General features: G+C 36.5%; 3 protein-coding genes across 3 annotated transcripts; 1 reads left to right on the top strand and 2 right to left on the bottom strand.

Annotated features, from left to right (window-relative positions):
• Window positions 1–3925: 3925 nt before the first annotated feature.
• LOC140888888 (uncharacterized) lies at window positions 3926–5217 on the bottom strand. Its single transcript, XM_073296593.1, has 2 exons — window positions 4414–5217; window positions 3926–4246 (listed from the first exon to the last, which is right to left on the bottom strand). The coding sequence occupies exons 1-2, from the start codon at window positions 5215–5217 to the stop codon at window positions 3926–3928; spliced, it is 1125 nt and encodes a 374-aa protein (XP_073152694.1).
• A 3040-nt stretch (window positions 5218–8257) lies between these two features.
• LOC140891528 (ATP synthase subunit d, mitochondrial) lies at window positions 8258–10985 on the top strand. Its single transcript, XM_073300054.1, has 5 exons — window positions 8258–8579; window positions 9324–9405; window positions 10171–10235; window positions 10437–10523; window positions 10635–10985. Exons 1-5 carry the CDS (start codon window positions 8409–8411, stop codon window positions 10734–10736), a joined length of 507 nt encoding a protein of 168 aa, XP_073156155.1. The 5' UTR covers window positions 8258–8408; the 3' UTR covers window positions 10737–10985.
• Window positions 10986–11878: 893 nt separating this feature from the next.
• On the bottom strand, window positions 11879–13393 carry LOC140892514 (adenylate kinase isoenzyme 6 homolog). The gene is made up of 3 exons (XM_073301437.1): window positions 13135–13393; window positions 12341–12486; window positions 11879–12245 (listed from the first exon to the last, which is right to left on the bottom strand). The coding sequence occupies exons 1-3, from the start codon at window positions 13345–13347 to the stop codon at window positions 12059–12061; spliced, it is 546 nt and encodes a 181-aa protein (XP_073157538.1). The 5' UTR covers window positions 13348–13393; the 3' UTR covers window positions 11879–12058.
• Between the last annotated feature and the right edge of the window lie 1694 nt (window positions 13394–15087).

Below are 15087 nucleotides of genomic sequence, written 5' to 3'. Positions count from 1 at the left end.
GCAAAATGTGAATTGTTATTATTTATATTGTTGAGATAATTATTTACTTTATATTTATTCCTTATCTTGTGCATACTCAAGTCACATTATCAATGAGAGATTCACAAGCAAAATATAATGTGTGGACCGCTGAAGAGAGAAATGAATTGCTAAAAATCATGGTTGATGCTGCCATGCGAGGATGGCGTGATAAGAATGGAGTATTTAGCAAAAAATCGTAGAAACAAAAATACTTCCTGCTTTGAATGAGAAGCTTGGGTGTGGAAAAAATATTACACAATATAAAAGTCGTCTGAAGTGGTTCAAATAAAGATTCACTAGTTATTGTAAGCTTATGCGTCATAACTCTGGTTTTAAATGGGATCTTGTGACAAAAAAATTCACGGCTAATGACGAAGTATGAGATGATTATTTCAAGGTGAGAGTTTTCGAGTTTAAAAAGTAAAATTTATATTTACAATTATAATTAAACTAGCTTTTACACTAAATGTTATTTTTTGCTCTTTACCAATCTCATCCTAAACATGAATACTATCGGACAGACATTTTTGAGGATTATGAAGACTTGAGAATTGTTGTTGGGAATGGCACTGCTACAAGAAAATACTCAAATGGAACAAGAGATGACGATGATGCAAGAACAGTTGAGATGGAAGAAAATAGGAGAATTAGTTTATTAGATGATTATGTGTATGATCACAATATTGGTGAATATTTCGTGCAAGGCGACAGACAAGAATCTTCATATCAGCCTCCATTTCTTGAGGACTCTGTTTCACCATTACCCTCCCATCCCATAAGTTTAGAGGTTCCACCAACAGCTAAGAAACGAGATAGGACTGATTTTGAAGCAAAATCAACTACATGCAAGAGTATCAACCCAAATACTATGCACGAGTTCTCCCACAGTCTTGAGAAGGTAGTTTCTAAGATAGAATCAATAGGGAATGCAGGTGACACTTGTTGGGATGCTATCAAGGAGGTCCCAAATTTGGATAATCGTACTCGATACAAGGTGCTGGATTTACTTAACACAAGATCAAAAAAGATGGATTTCTTAAAACTGTGTTAAAATTTCTATTCTTGTTTTGAATTGTTTTCCTAATTATTGATTTAGTTTCAAACTCTTGAATTTTAGTTTATTTATATAAGTTTTCAGTTGTTTCTTGAATACATCTTGTTTGATATATGGAAATGGTTTTTTTCATAAATTTGTACAGTTTTTTCATTTGAATTTGTTGTTTGATATCAGGTAGTTTATTTAAATGTCAAATATGAATGTGGATGAAGTAGAAGAGCAAATGGGAGAAGAAGAATTCGAAGAAGAATTACATGAAACTATTGGGTTTTTATTGACTGAAGTTCGTGAGAACCTCTATACGTTTACTAAACATATATCTACCATGCATTGTGAATGTGTTCATCGCCCTTTAAATAGACGACCAATAACTTCAAGGGATGACAATTATATTCATAAAATATTAAAAGAAGATCCAACAAATTTTCGAGAAATTTAAAGAATGTACCCCGATGCATTTTTAAAATTGAGCAACATCCTTAGGGAGAAAACACATTTTCAAGACACAAGATACATTTGTGTTGAAGAAATGCTTGCCGTGTTTTTACTCGTGGTCGGTCATAATACTCGATACTGCTTGATTCGTAAAACATTTGATCGTTCACACTACAATACAAGCCAAAACTTCAACAAGGTTTTGAAAGCATTACATAGCATTGTAGCAGATATGATGGTTAAACCTGGAGCTGCAGTGCCAGAAAAATAAGAGAGAGTACGAGATTTTATCCTTACTTTAAAGTAAGTAATGAAATTATTATTATTATTATTATTATTATTATTATTATTATTGTTGTTGTTGTTGTTGTTGTTGTTGTTGTTGTAGGATTGCATTAGAGCTATTGATGGTACTCATATTTCGGCCACTGTGTTTGGTCGTGATACTAACAGTTGTCGTAATCGTCACGGGACGATTTCTCAAAATGTTTTGGCAACATGTAACTTTGATTTAGAATTCATATATGTGCTTAGTGGATGGGAGGGATCTGCACATGATTCAAACGTATTGACAGATGCTTTGTCGGGCTCAAAGTGCCACAAGGTACTTTTAAAAAAAATGTTTCTAGCTTATTTATATTTTTCAAGATTATATATTATATGCATTATTCACTTGATTCTATAAATATGGGTCGACAGGTAAATTTTTTTTAGTGGATGGTGGATATCCAAATCGACGTCAATTTTTGGCTCCTTTTCGTAGTGTGCGTTATCATCTCCAAGAATTCACTGGCCAAGGTCGTCACCCTGAAGATGCAAATGAGTTGTTCAATATTCGTCATGCTTCTTTGAGGAACGTAATAGAGAGGATCTTTGGCATATTTAAATTGCGATTCAAAATATTCAAAACAGCTCCTCCGTTTCACTATAAAACACAGACGGATCTTGTATTGACATGTGCTGGATTACACAATTTTCTTCGCAGGGAGTGTCATTCTGATGAATTTCCAATTGAAACTGAGACTGAAGTTCCACCATCTTCATCAGAACAAGTCTACGAAGATGGAAATTTTGATCAATTATTTGACACACAAGAACAACAATGGGAAAATGCTAATGCGTGGAGAGATGCTATAGCAAATCAAATGTAGAGTGATGTTGAACATATTGTCAACATCAATTAGAATTTTTTTTCATAAAAAATGTTGAAATTTTGTTAAAATTGTCATACTATTATGATTTTTCTAAGCTAATTTTGATTTTTTTAAAAAAAGTTATATTATATTTTATTAAAAAATATTCATTAATTAATAAATTACGTTTATTAATACGTTTTAGGAAAATATTAAAATGAGTTGTGAATTGATTAGTTATTTGTTAAAATGTTAAATGAATTTTATTTACGTTAATAATAAAAAAATTATTTCAATGAAGATATTATATATGTCAAATAATTCAAAGATATATTAGTTGATCATTAAAATAGGCAATTGAATTCTACGTAATTAAATGAAAAGGTCAAAAAATGTCTACAAAAGTCATACAAGAATTTTACTGGAATCCATGGAATTTTGTTTAGAAATCTGTGAGAGTCTACAAAAGTTTATCAATTTCATATAAGTCTATCATTAAAAAAAGTCACTGAAAGTTATTAAATCTTTGGATTGAATACACCCCTGTTAGTCTTTGATTATGAGCTTTCATTAGACTCAAACATTTAATGGGCCAACTCATGGGATATCACTATTTATTAAAGTTAAAATCATTTACTAACTAATGCATGTTAGTATAGTTTTTTTTTAAAAAAAATATTCCTTATATATTCTAACCATCCAATTATATATATATATCGCATTTTTCATCACTTTTAATTTTCTGTCATATCATTTCAATTCAAAATTTAATAAATTTCATTTTATTTATTTTTTTAAAATACTTTGTTCTCTATTTATTCTAGGGGTGATCACGGTGCGGTTTGGGCGGTATTTTCATAAAATTCAAACTGAATTGTTATGCACGGTGCGGTTTGGGTGGTATTTTCTATTTACGCTTTTTCATGTTAATGTAAATATGCGGTTTGAGACGGTTTCGGGCGGGTTCGAGCGGTTTAGCGGTTTTTTTTAAAAAAAAAGAAGGATCATCAAGCAGACAAAAAACATAATATATGAATACAATAACACCAAAAAAATATAAATTGATATAAAATATTTAATGAAATTAAAATATATTTTTGTTTATTACGGCATGAAAGCATAAAGATTGTAAGTATAATAAGAAATTCTAAATCATTAAGAAATAAATAACATAAAACAATATTCAAGTTTTTAATTATGGAATCTCATAATTCAAATTTAATGCTCCATCGAAAATTACTTTCGAGTTTATAATACATGCAAATAAATAAAGAAATTCTCAAAGAAATAAATGACATAAAACAATATCCAAGCTTTGCCTCACCGACAGGCTGAGATCAGCAGCTAATTTAACGACCTGAGCTCCCGGGCTTAACTCCACCTTCTCATGACCTTCTTCAGACATCAGAAGCACTTTCTGTCCAAACACCCTCGGTGTCCGACCTACTGAGACCATTCCTACCTCCCTATGCTTCTTATTTGCATCAATCTTTACCTCATTCACATAGCACAACCGAGCTGCCTTTTGATCACCCCGAATGACCCCCACTTCTCTTCCACTTGGGAACTTCACCAAGAGGCAGATCTTGTGCCACTCCACCTGGTCGTATGAAACTGGCCCGGCACTCAGGAAACAACACCACGACGAAACGGCTTCTGATGATAGGTAGACGCCACAGCTCGAAAATCACTCAGGGCAGAGCGCCCCAATATTCCATTGAAAGAGGATGGTGCATCCACCACCGTGAAGCAGGCCATTTTGGTTACCCTATGCTCTCCATTTCCAAGAGATAACGGGAGCACTATTTGTCCCAACGGTTGCAAAGCATGACCTGTGAACCCATACAACTCCGTGGTGATTGGGTCCAACTCAAATCCTTCCAATTTCATTTGGTCAAGGGTTTCTTTGAAGATAATGTTCACTGAGCTACCAGTATCAACAAAGATGCGAGCCACGTCATAATTGGCTATGGTCAAGGTGACCAATAAGGGATCATTATGAGGAACCACCACATCCTTTAAATCTTCCCTTCCAAAACTGATGTTTGGATCAGTAGGACAGCTGAGTTGAGAATTTACCTCCCAATTTTCTAATCTATGCCCGTGAGCTTTGCGAGCCCTTCCTGAATCTCCATCTGTAGTGCCTCCTGAAATCATATTGATCATGCCCCTATGAGGGTGATTTGCAATTTGCTCCACTCTGTCTTCCTGACCATTTCGTGGAGCTCTTCTCTGATGATCAGGTTGATTTCCCCTCACTTCATTTTCCTGATTCCTCCATTGAGGAGCTCGGCCTTGGCGAGGAGGATTTGCCCTTCGAGTCAGCTCAGCTCTGATTCGAGGGTCATCATACATGATCCTTTGAACCTCCTCACCTAGCCTCTGACAATCATTGGTGATATGCCCATACTCCTGATGAAAATCGCAAAACTTGTCAGATGGCGGTAACCGCGGGCCTTTCTCAGCATTACGGGGCCTCAAATGTGCTCGTCTATCCTCACATACTTGCATTGCCTTCTCCAGGCTTACTGAGAGTGGTACATAGGGGTAGGGTCCTTTGACCCTGTTCATCTCTTCTGCAACCCTCTTTCTTCATCCTTATGTCTTCCCCTCTACCTTTGCTCCCACCTTGGCACTGGACTTGCTCCCAAACGTTCCTTCCTGTCTCCTCTGCCTCTGTGCATCCTCCAAATTCACGTACTTCTCAGCTTAACTAAGGAGCTCATCATAAGTCAAAGGAGGCTTCTTGACCAAGGATCTGAAAAACTCTCCTCCTCTCAACCCTTGAGTGAAAGAGTTAACCAAAGTATCAGCAGTGGCAGCGGGCACTTCCAGAGCTGCTATATTGAAGCGTTGAACATACTCCCGCAACGGTTCCACCTCAGATTGCTTCATATTGAACAAACTGAGGGAGTCTTCAAATATCTCTTGCTACTCGCATATTGGTGTAGAAAAGCTGAGCTGAAGTCATTGAAACTTCGAATGCTACCAGGCTGTAAAAGGTTGAACCATTGCTGAGCTGATCTCACCAGAGTAGTGAGGAAGACCCGGCATTTAATTGCATCTGAATATCTATGCAACAGGGCTGCATTTTCAAATCTCCCCAAATGCTCCTCCGGATCTGAGCTCCCGTCATACTCCCCTAAAGTAGGCTGCTTAAAATTTGCAGGGAGTTCTTCATCTAGAATAGCCCGAGCAAAAGGGCTTTCCCTCTGTATAGGCCCAGGCCGACCTCCGACTTGCCGACCCATTCTTCTGATCTCTTTCCACATTGCATCCATTGGGTTTGGCTGACCTACGGGTGGAGGTGGATTCTGACCCATGACCGTTTGCACCGTTTGAGTGATGAACTGACTGAGCTGATCCACAGTCATGTCCGCCACATTCCCTCTTCCCCTTCCTCTTCCTCTTACTGCCATATCTACGCCTTAGCTTGAAATTCCCACAGACGGCGCCAATTGATATGCCTCAATAAAGTGATCTCCTTGGATGAGCTAATTAAACTCCTCCAACAAAAGACGAACTGCTGCTGACCTGAAACCACTAATCAAGAGTGTTAAGGAGGGGGGGGGGGGCGGAAGGTGTTCCGGCGTATCCGCTCCGACGCTCAAGTCAGATGCTAGGATAGCGAAATATAGAGAGTGGTGTGTGCACACGAGTGAAAAATTAGGATCCAAATAATGAAAATGAACCTGGTATTTATAGGAGAGAGCTCCGGATTTAGAACCTACCTTTCTTATCAAGAATCCGCGAATCCCGGGATCACAATCCCGAATATTTAGGCTGAGATCTCGCCCGAATCTTGTCTGACAAAGGAAATAACAATACACTTAATCTGAGCTGAACTGTCATCATGAGGACGCTATAATGCTGCTCTCCCTGGGGTCATATGGAAAAGGGATGAGTGAGTTATTGCTGAACCCCTGAACTCAACCTGAACAGTGATCCTAACATCTTAGCTAGCTCATCAAGGTTGTCCAACCCCTCTACTAAGCTAACTCCCTACTGACATCGGGGCTGAGATGAACTCCAGAGCTCCCGACTCGAGCTGAAAGTGATGGTGGAGGAGCTTGGCTGAGCTCCCGACCCGAGCTGGAGGTGACGGTGGAGGGGCTTGGCTGAGCTCCCGAGCTCCCGAGCTGAGCTCCCAACCCGAGCTGGAGGTGACGGTGGAGGAGCTTGGCTAAGCTCCCGAGCTCCCGAGCTGAGCTCCCGACCCGAGCTGGAGGTGATGGTGGAGGAGCTTGGCTGAGCTTCCGAGCTCCCGAGCTGACCTCCCGACCCGAACTGGAGGTGATGGTGGAGGAGCTTGGCTGAGCTCCCGAGCTCCCGAGCTGAGCTCCCGACCCGAATTGGAGGTGATGGTGGAGGAGCTCGGCTGAGCTCCCGACCCAAGCTGGAGGTGATGGTGGAGGAGCTTGGTTGAGCTCACGAGATGAGCTCCTGAACCAATTTTGGTTGATTAGGGATGTTCTTTTTATATTAGGGTCATCCATGAGCTGAGGTGGTTTCCTCCTCCGGGTATCAATGATGTTATATAAGTTGGCAGAAATTATATTTTAGCTGGCATAATAAAAATATGAAAAAGACCCTTGTATCAATGATTTTCAAACGAACCATATGAAGGCCACATTGATACAAAGACATAGCTAGAAGTGATGAAAAAACCATTTTTATTTACTATAAACTAACATAAAATCTTTTTTTTAGTATCTTTATATTATTACCAAAAAAGTTTAAATCAATAGTTTTTTAAATCCTCAACCTGCCAAATTCATAAATATCTATTTTAATAAATTTGAAATTTATTTATATCTAACATATCCAATCGCTTCTCAAACATATTTAAATTTTGTAAAAATATTTATTTATCTTCGTTTGCGATTCTATCCATATCTTGTATTTGTTATAAATTATTACGGTTATCAAGTTATGATAATTATTTTAACTTTGTAAACAGGCAACTAGGTGCACTTTAGCGTAGAATAATCTTTATGTCAGTTTATTTTTCCACCCCTACCTATATAAAAAAAGAATATATTTTTCATGAATTATAAATGAATCGATAAAAAATGACAAAGATATTAGATATCATATAGCCTGAGCATGTCAGTTAAATTATTCACGGTGGTGAGTACTGTATAGAATTCATGTGTGACATTGTCTAAACATGAAAATAATCCTTGAGAAGAAGAAATCGTGTTGCAGATTCTTATTAATTATTTTTAAGCAAAAAACTCAGAAGATCGAACCGATAATTTTTGTGACATGTGTCTTCAATGTGATTCAAAATATAAAAAATATTAATTTTCAACAAATTATAATCATATCGAACTTGTCTCAAAAACATATATAGATAAATTTCAAATCTCTCGTTTCACTTGGAATGAGAAAATAAATGTGACTGCTTTGTTGTTTAATAATTTAAATTTATAATTTGAAACTAATTAATTCTTTTTAGATAAATTCTGAATATTTATTCTCCATGTAAAAAATAAAATAAAAAAAAAATTGAATACGACTTTGTCCCAATAAATATTTGGAATTCAGGATCAGAACTATTGGGCACTCCATTCGGATCCGGTATTATATTGGGCGATATATCCAGTCCAGTCCAATCCAACCCAACCCAATCCAATCCCGCAAATTATCCCAACACACCGCATTGTAAATTGCATCAATCTCCGAATTCAGAATCACCATCAACAAATCCCCAAATTTCAGGTCACTGAGCCCTAATATCGATCAGGATCGAGAGGAAAATGAGCGGAGCGGGGAAGAAGGTAGTTGACGTTGCGTTCAAAGCAGGCAAGAACATTGACTGGGAAGGCATGGCCAAGCTTATGGGCTCCGACGAAGCTCGCAAGGAGTTCTCTACCCTCCGACGCGCCTTCGATGAGGTCAACGGCCAGCTCCAGACAAAGTTCAGCCAGGTCGATTATTTTGTTCTCGATTCCTTCCTTCTTCTTTTTTTCGAGATGGATTTGGGCTTGGTTGTATGATTGGAGTGTATGATTGGAGTGGAGCACATTTGTCGATTTCTGTTCCTATTGGGTATCGTCTGATACGCAAATTCATTTCTTTTAGGTGATAACCTTTTGGTTGGATTGTGAAAATGAAATGGAATAAAATGCTCATCTATAGCTGTGTCCGTATCTTAATTTTTAGTATTTTGAATTGGCTCCTCAGTGCCGGACAACTTATTTTGGATATGTATGAGTTTACATCAATTTTGATCTGGGACTATGAGGCCGCTGGTATACTCTATCTGTTAAGAGAAGCGTGAATTGAAATTGCTTTTGTTCTCTTGTAAGGAAAATACAGATAACTACTTATCCAGAGCTATTCTGTGATAACGCAATTTTTTCTAGTCATTTCGGTGAATTAGTATCGACTCCAATGTAAGACCCAACTTTGTTTGAGCATCAATCATCTGGATGGAAGACCTTGCCCTGGAATCGTTTTCTGACAAAAATTATCAATGCATTTTACCCTCTGCGTTGTTCAACCAATCATACTAGTCCCGCAATTTAGCTCATCTGTTGAGTGTTGACTATCCATTTACCTGTTCTCCCTTCCAGTCAAATTATCTGTTGCCTTTTTTCCCTTTTGAAGATGTTTAGGGTACATACTTTGTGAAATCACACCTTTTTTTTATTGTATTCTAAAATTTGCAGGAACCAGAACCCATAGACTGGGAGTATTACAGGAAAGGCATCGGCTCACGCTTGGTTGATATTTACAAGCAAGCTTATGATGGTATGTGGCCGATGTTGCCTTTGATATGTACCTGGAGATATTGCATGTTTGTTCACTCTTCATGTCATCGTATCGGTTAATATTGCTCCTGCTTTACATGATCAACAGTCAGTTGACCACTAGAAAATACTTGAACAATTGGTATCATTTGACCGAATTTCTGAATGTTGTGGAATTGGTATCATGTTTGACCGAATTTCTTGTCCTTAAAGCATCAACAATGTCCATGATCTTAATACATGTTAATGTTATCGAATGTTCTGGTAGTATTCCATGAAACAAAAACGTAACCTAGGATGGTTTTCATTGTTAACAATGAAGACTAATGGTTGAGCTCAAATTGAGACCGTAAAACCAGAGTATTTGACTCAAGGTACATGTTTTAAACCGACATCTGGAGAAAGTGATGTTGTTCCCTCAATGAGTAGTAAGGAAGGGAAGATTATCCAGGAAAATTGAGCCCTGAATTTGAGCATCAGAATCCCTCATTTACAGTAGAGTGATTGAAGGCAACATAATCAATTGTGAAAATATTTATTTTAAGGATATTTTCTCACGACTGGTTACAGTATCTTGTTGTGTTCAGAGACTCAACATGCTTGGAGAAATTTCTGACATTAATCATGAAGATGCAATTCCTTATAAGCATTTAGAGCTGTTCATAAAAGTTCCCTAGCAATTTTTTGGGAATTTGGTTCAACTAATTTTTGTTATTTCTTTGTTCATTCAGTACTTAAAATACTTATTTTCGTTTTCCTTCTGCAGAAATCAAAATCCCGCAGTATGTTGACAATGTCACTCCTCAGTACAAACCTAAATTTGATGCTCTGGTGAGAATAATCACAAATCTTTTCCATCTTTTTGTATTCATTATCTGCTATTATTGTGTTGAGAACAGGAGATTTATATAATGCAACAGTTATGGCTTAGTTTCAAATCCGTGATTGTGAAAATGGGAAAATAATTTATTGTTCTGCTGATGTATGTATGTCTGTGGGAGAATCTTATACTGATGTTATCTTGGGCTGCAGATAGTAGAACTGAAAGAGGCTGAGCAGAAATCGCTGAAAGAATCTGACAGACTAGAAAAAGAAATTGCAGATGTCCAAGAGTTGAAGGTGATCAAGACGTGTTTTTGGGATTTTTGGACAATATGTTTATATATTTTCTTCACTCTTAAAAACACTATCATATGGAGAATTCTCAAACCTTTGTTTTTGGTGTAACAGAAGAAACTTAGTACCATGACAGCAGATGAATACTTCGAGAAGCATCCCGAGCTCAAAAAGAAATTCGATGATGAAATTCGTAATGATTATTGGGGTTATTAATTTCGACTTCACATAACATTTCTTGGAACTATTCTCCTGGTGAAATTTCAACATCAGCTGCAGTTTATCTAAAAATAAAGGGAAGGCAATATGTTTTTTTTCCTCATTTCATTTGTTTTATATTTTCAAGATTGTGAAAGATAAGATTGCAGTACTTGGAATGCTTCAACTGCAGCTTCAGTTGAACAATCGGGATCTGTTGAATGTGGAGAGATTACTTTCTTTCTGAGAAACAATCATGAATTTTTACCCTGTCAGTGTTCTCATATTTTTAACCCTGATTTTTATCAAATATTTCCATGCCTTGTATTGTTCAATGTCGAAGTTAAACTATAAAATGTTTTATGGTGAGACCAGATTCAAGACCAAATCTCGAGTAGGAAACCGAGGGGGATGTTTTTGGGCGTACATGAAAGTAGTTAGCTGTGTCCAATCGTATAGTTGATTGAGCCACAAGATTGTCATATACGATTGAAAAAACTCCACTTGAATTTTCTGTAATTTCCGTGCTACTACGCGGATGAACATGCCTTGTATGCACGTGTTACGCCATGAGTCGTCTTAAATGTACTCAACTTAAATGCACCAAATAAGAATGTCATTTCAATTGTTCTTTCTCTCAAATCTTTATTTTTTCTTTCGAATGAAATTCATTAATTTACGTGCAACCTCGACGAATTTCATTTCACTCGTTCACAAATCTCACCAATTCATACATATTCCACATTATTTCCCTAGCCATTTTAAAGCGCTGGACTACTTGAGTATTACCTTATTGTTCTCTTCAACATGCCTTTTTATGAATGGAACACTTTTTCTTGTTTACATTGATTGCCATGTGCAACAAATTTGAAAAATTTACTCAACCTTGTTTACCTCCTTTCGTCTAGTGATCGTTGGTATAAATTTTCAACTTTTTAATAATTATAACCACTTAGTTGGATGATTAATGCATTTAACTAATTACTATTAATTTGCATGCTTTATGGACTAACATACTATTCCATAACCTTTGTTCTTCACCGGCAATGGTCAAAAGAAAAAGCTCGATATTTTAACTTAATCTAACTACTACCACAACATCGCGATTTAGATAACAATCCACAAATGAGTAGTTCATGCTAGCATGAAAATCGTAAATATCCTAATAATAAATTGAAGAGCCCAAATTTCATTAGAACACATGACATCCATACATATATATTGATTCTACATAACCAGATTAAAATTCGTAGTGTGAGGATCCTATCGTGATGCTAGGTCTCATCTACCATTTTGGCACCAAACAGCAGCCTTAAATATTCAATCAAGCAGTTTTGGAATCAGGACAAGGAGCTCCATGATCGAATCCAATCCGTTAAAGTCAACAAGTTCTTCTCTATATCATCAACAGAATCGCTTCTAAGTGCCACCACAATACCTTCAGGGTAACTCTCTTTGGCCTCCTCCAACAATACTTGAAAGATCTCGCATTCAATATTGTTTGAGAGCTTTTGCCCTGTATATCCCCTGCCAGAGCAGTCGAGCAAGATTAAGAACATAGAAATAATAATAAGAAAATTTTAACTAAAAGCAAGGCACATATCTAGAGATGGGTGATACACCTTTTAGTCAGGCGATCATACAAGACAGAGTTTTCAGTTTGAAGCACCACCACATGGTCGAACCAACGCTCGGGAAAGAAGTCACAGCCGTGGTAATCTACAATGTTTCCACCTTCGTCCATCAAATCCTCAAGCTCATCACATACCTGTTGACGACATGCATGATATTATGTGCATATAAAAGCTAAGCTAAAAATCATGAAACACCCTCTTCTGCAATGCCTGTATCAGACATTTTAAGATCTTTAAACAAAAAATTGCAGCAAGCTCCCTCTAGTTACAAATTAAATCCATTTGCTGTATATTTTAGTACATTGCACATCAACTATCCAGTGCCTTAACCAAGATTGGTTTCACTGCCAAGAAAGCATTTTTTTACATGCTTCCCCAGAAGTCCATCGGTTTCACTGCCAAGAAAGCATTTTTTTACATGCTTCCCCAGAAGTCCATCACGACTTCGTAAATTATCTCTTCAACTAAGAATAGCAACTTCGAATTCGGACTCAAATCTCTGTAATTTAAGGAATTTGATTGGGATTCATAAAACACTAAAATTTTCAGGATTTTTCGATTTTTAGTTTCTAAAGTATCAGCAAAGCCCTAGAAAATTCAGTTCTGAATATTCTGAGTTCTAACCAAGATATTGTTCCCAACCTCTAACAAGGGAACTCAATTCCAGCTAACTAAGCTCGAACATCATTGCCTAAGAATACAACGGCGTTACAGAGACAATAAAACCACCAAAACGAAACGATTTCCATGCAATAATCGAAGAAGAGGTTAGAAAATCTTACAAGGTCCTCATTGATGAGATAGCATTCTAACTGATCGTCCCAGCCATCGTGTAGGTTCTTCTCCTTGACTAAATCCCCGATATTGATGTGTCTGAAATGGACCGCCTCCGCCAGAGCCGCAGACGTCGTCGTTTTACCCGTCCCCGGAGTTCCCGTAATCAATACGTTGGGCTTCTCCCTCTTCTTCCTTCCGCTGCCGCCGTTCTGAGCCATCTGATACAAAACTGGGGATTTGGGGGTTATGCCGTGGATTCGGATTTTGTTAATCTAATTGAATTAAATATTATATATTAGAAAATTGCCAAAATATCAAAAAAAATAAAAAAAATAGCAAGGAAGCGAACTAGCGAAGTTTGAAGGTTTTTCTAAATTGTTGTTTTTTAAAAAATAGTAAATAATATGGTCGTAAATAACAAATGTGACACATTTAATTTTATAAAGCTACCATATCAAAAAAACACAAACAGTCATGTGGGATGTTTAATAAATCAATTTTGTGAGATTTATCCATAAAAAAATCACGAGACCTACTGAAAAAAAAATTTGTACAAAAACTAGTTACTAGTATTTGATTATCTTTAAAAAAAAATCATTGAAAACTAAAGGTGGGCCAACCCACCTAGCCCGCGACCCGTGCGAGTTGGCCCGCATGGCTGGAGAATTATTATGTTATTTTTATTTTTACTGTGATATATGTATTTTTTAATGAAAGTTGTGATTTTTTTTTCTATTAATTAATTTATATAAAATTTACACGGATGATATCAATAATTAAAATTTTTTATTAATAATTTTTTATTAATATTTATTTATGAAATGAAATTTATAATAATTTTTATTTATTTTTATTTGTAGTGAGCCAACCCGCGAGCCAACCAATTAACCCGCTACTTACTTTGGGTTGGGTTGGTTTAGGTTGAGAATTTTCAGTCCGCAACCCACCCCGTCATAGATTGACTCGTGTGACAACTCTACTTCATGATATCTAATTTCATTTCACCATTTCCAACTTTTTCGATGGTATCGAAGACTTCAAATTATACAAGTTAGGTAATCCTTTGGTGCTACAGATCCAACATAAACTGAAGGGAAAAAAAAAATTAAATAAATCCTTTTGGCTAACTTTGCCAAAGGATGTCCAGGCTAAAAGGGATTCTACTATTTCGTTTGCTATCATCTCGTCCCAAAGAATTTGGATCTTTATTGGGATAAAATGTGATTTTTTTATGGTTTGGGTCGTCTAATAAAATTGACTCGGCAGTTTTTATGTTTATTAAACACAGAAAACTTAATCGGATTATAGACGTGCTCAAAAAAATAAAGAATTAACGAGAAAAAGGATAAATATCATTATGTCACCCATAAAAAGGCAACAGGCCCAAGTATTCTCTTTCTCTAGCGAAACTGCCCAATCCATACAAGGACTAGAGGCCCATGAATTACATTGCCACTCATAATTTACATGAGACGTGTCTATCCGATCAATTCGTAAAGAAAATACGACTTATCTCGAAAAACGTGGTGGACATGATATCTAATAAACACTTCTAGTCCGTTATTTTTAAAATCTTAAATCTTAATAGACATACCAATACATCATCTGCAGTCAATTGATTCATAAATAAAATGACAAATGAATGAAAAATTAATAGTTATCCTAAAGTTTATTGCCCAAAATCTCTCAAGAATATTAATATTAATAAACTACCGTTTGCAACTTTTAAAAATAAGTGATTATAGATTATTTTTTTAATGGATTTGTTTAAAAATAATTCACAATTAAAGGTTGAAATACTATCTCATTCTCTCAAGTCAATCGTAATAGATTCTAACTAGGGGTGTTATCGAGTCGAGCCGAGCTCGAGCTCATATTTTACTACTCGAGCTCGAGCTCGATCGAGTAGTAAAATATGAGCTCGAGCTCGAGCTTTTATATTATATATATATAAATTA

This window comes from Henckelia pumila, chromosome 3, assembly GCF_033568475.1.
Source record: "Henckelia pumila isolate YLH828 chromosome 3, ASM3356847v2, whole genome shotgun sequence".
NCBI lineage: Eukaryota > Viridiplantae > Streptophyta > Magnoliopsida > Lamiales > Gesneriaceae > Henckelia > Henckelia pumila.
The sequence above is the reverse complement of the archived record's forward strand: the minus strand, read 5'-3'. Positions and strand labels throughout refer to the sequence as shown.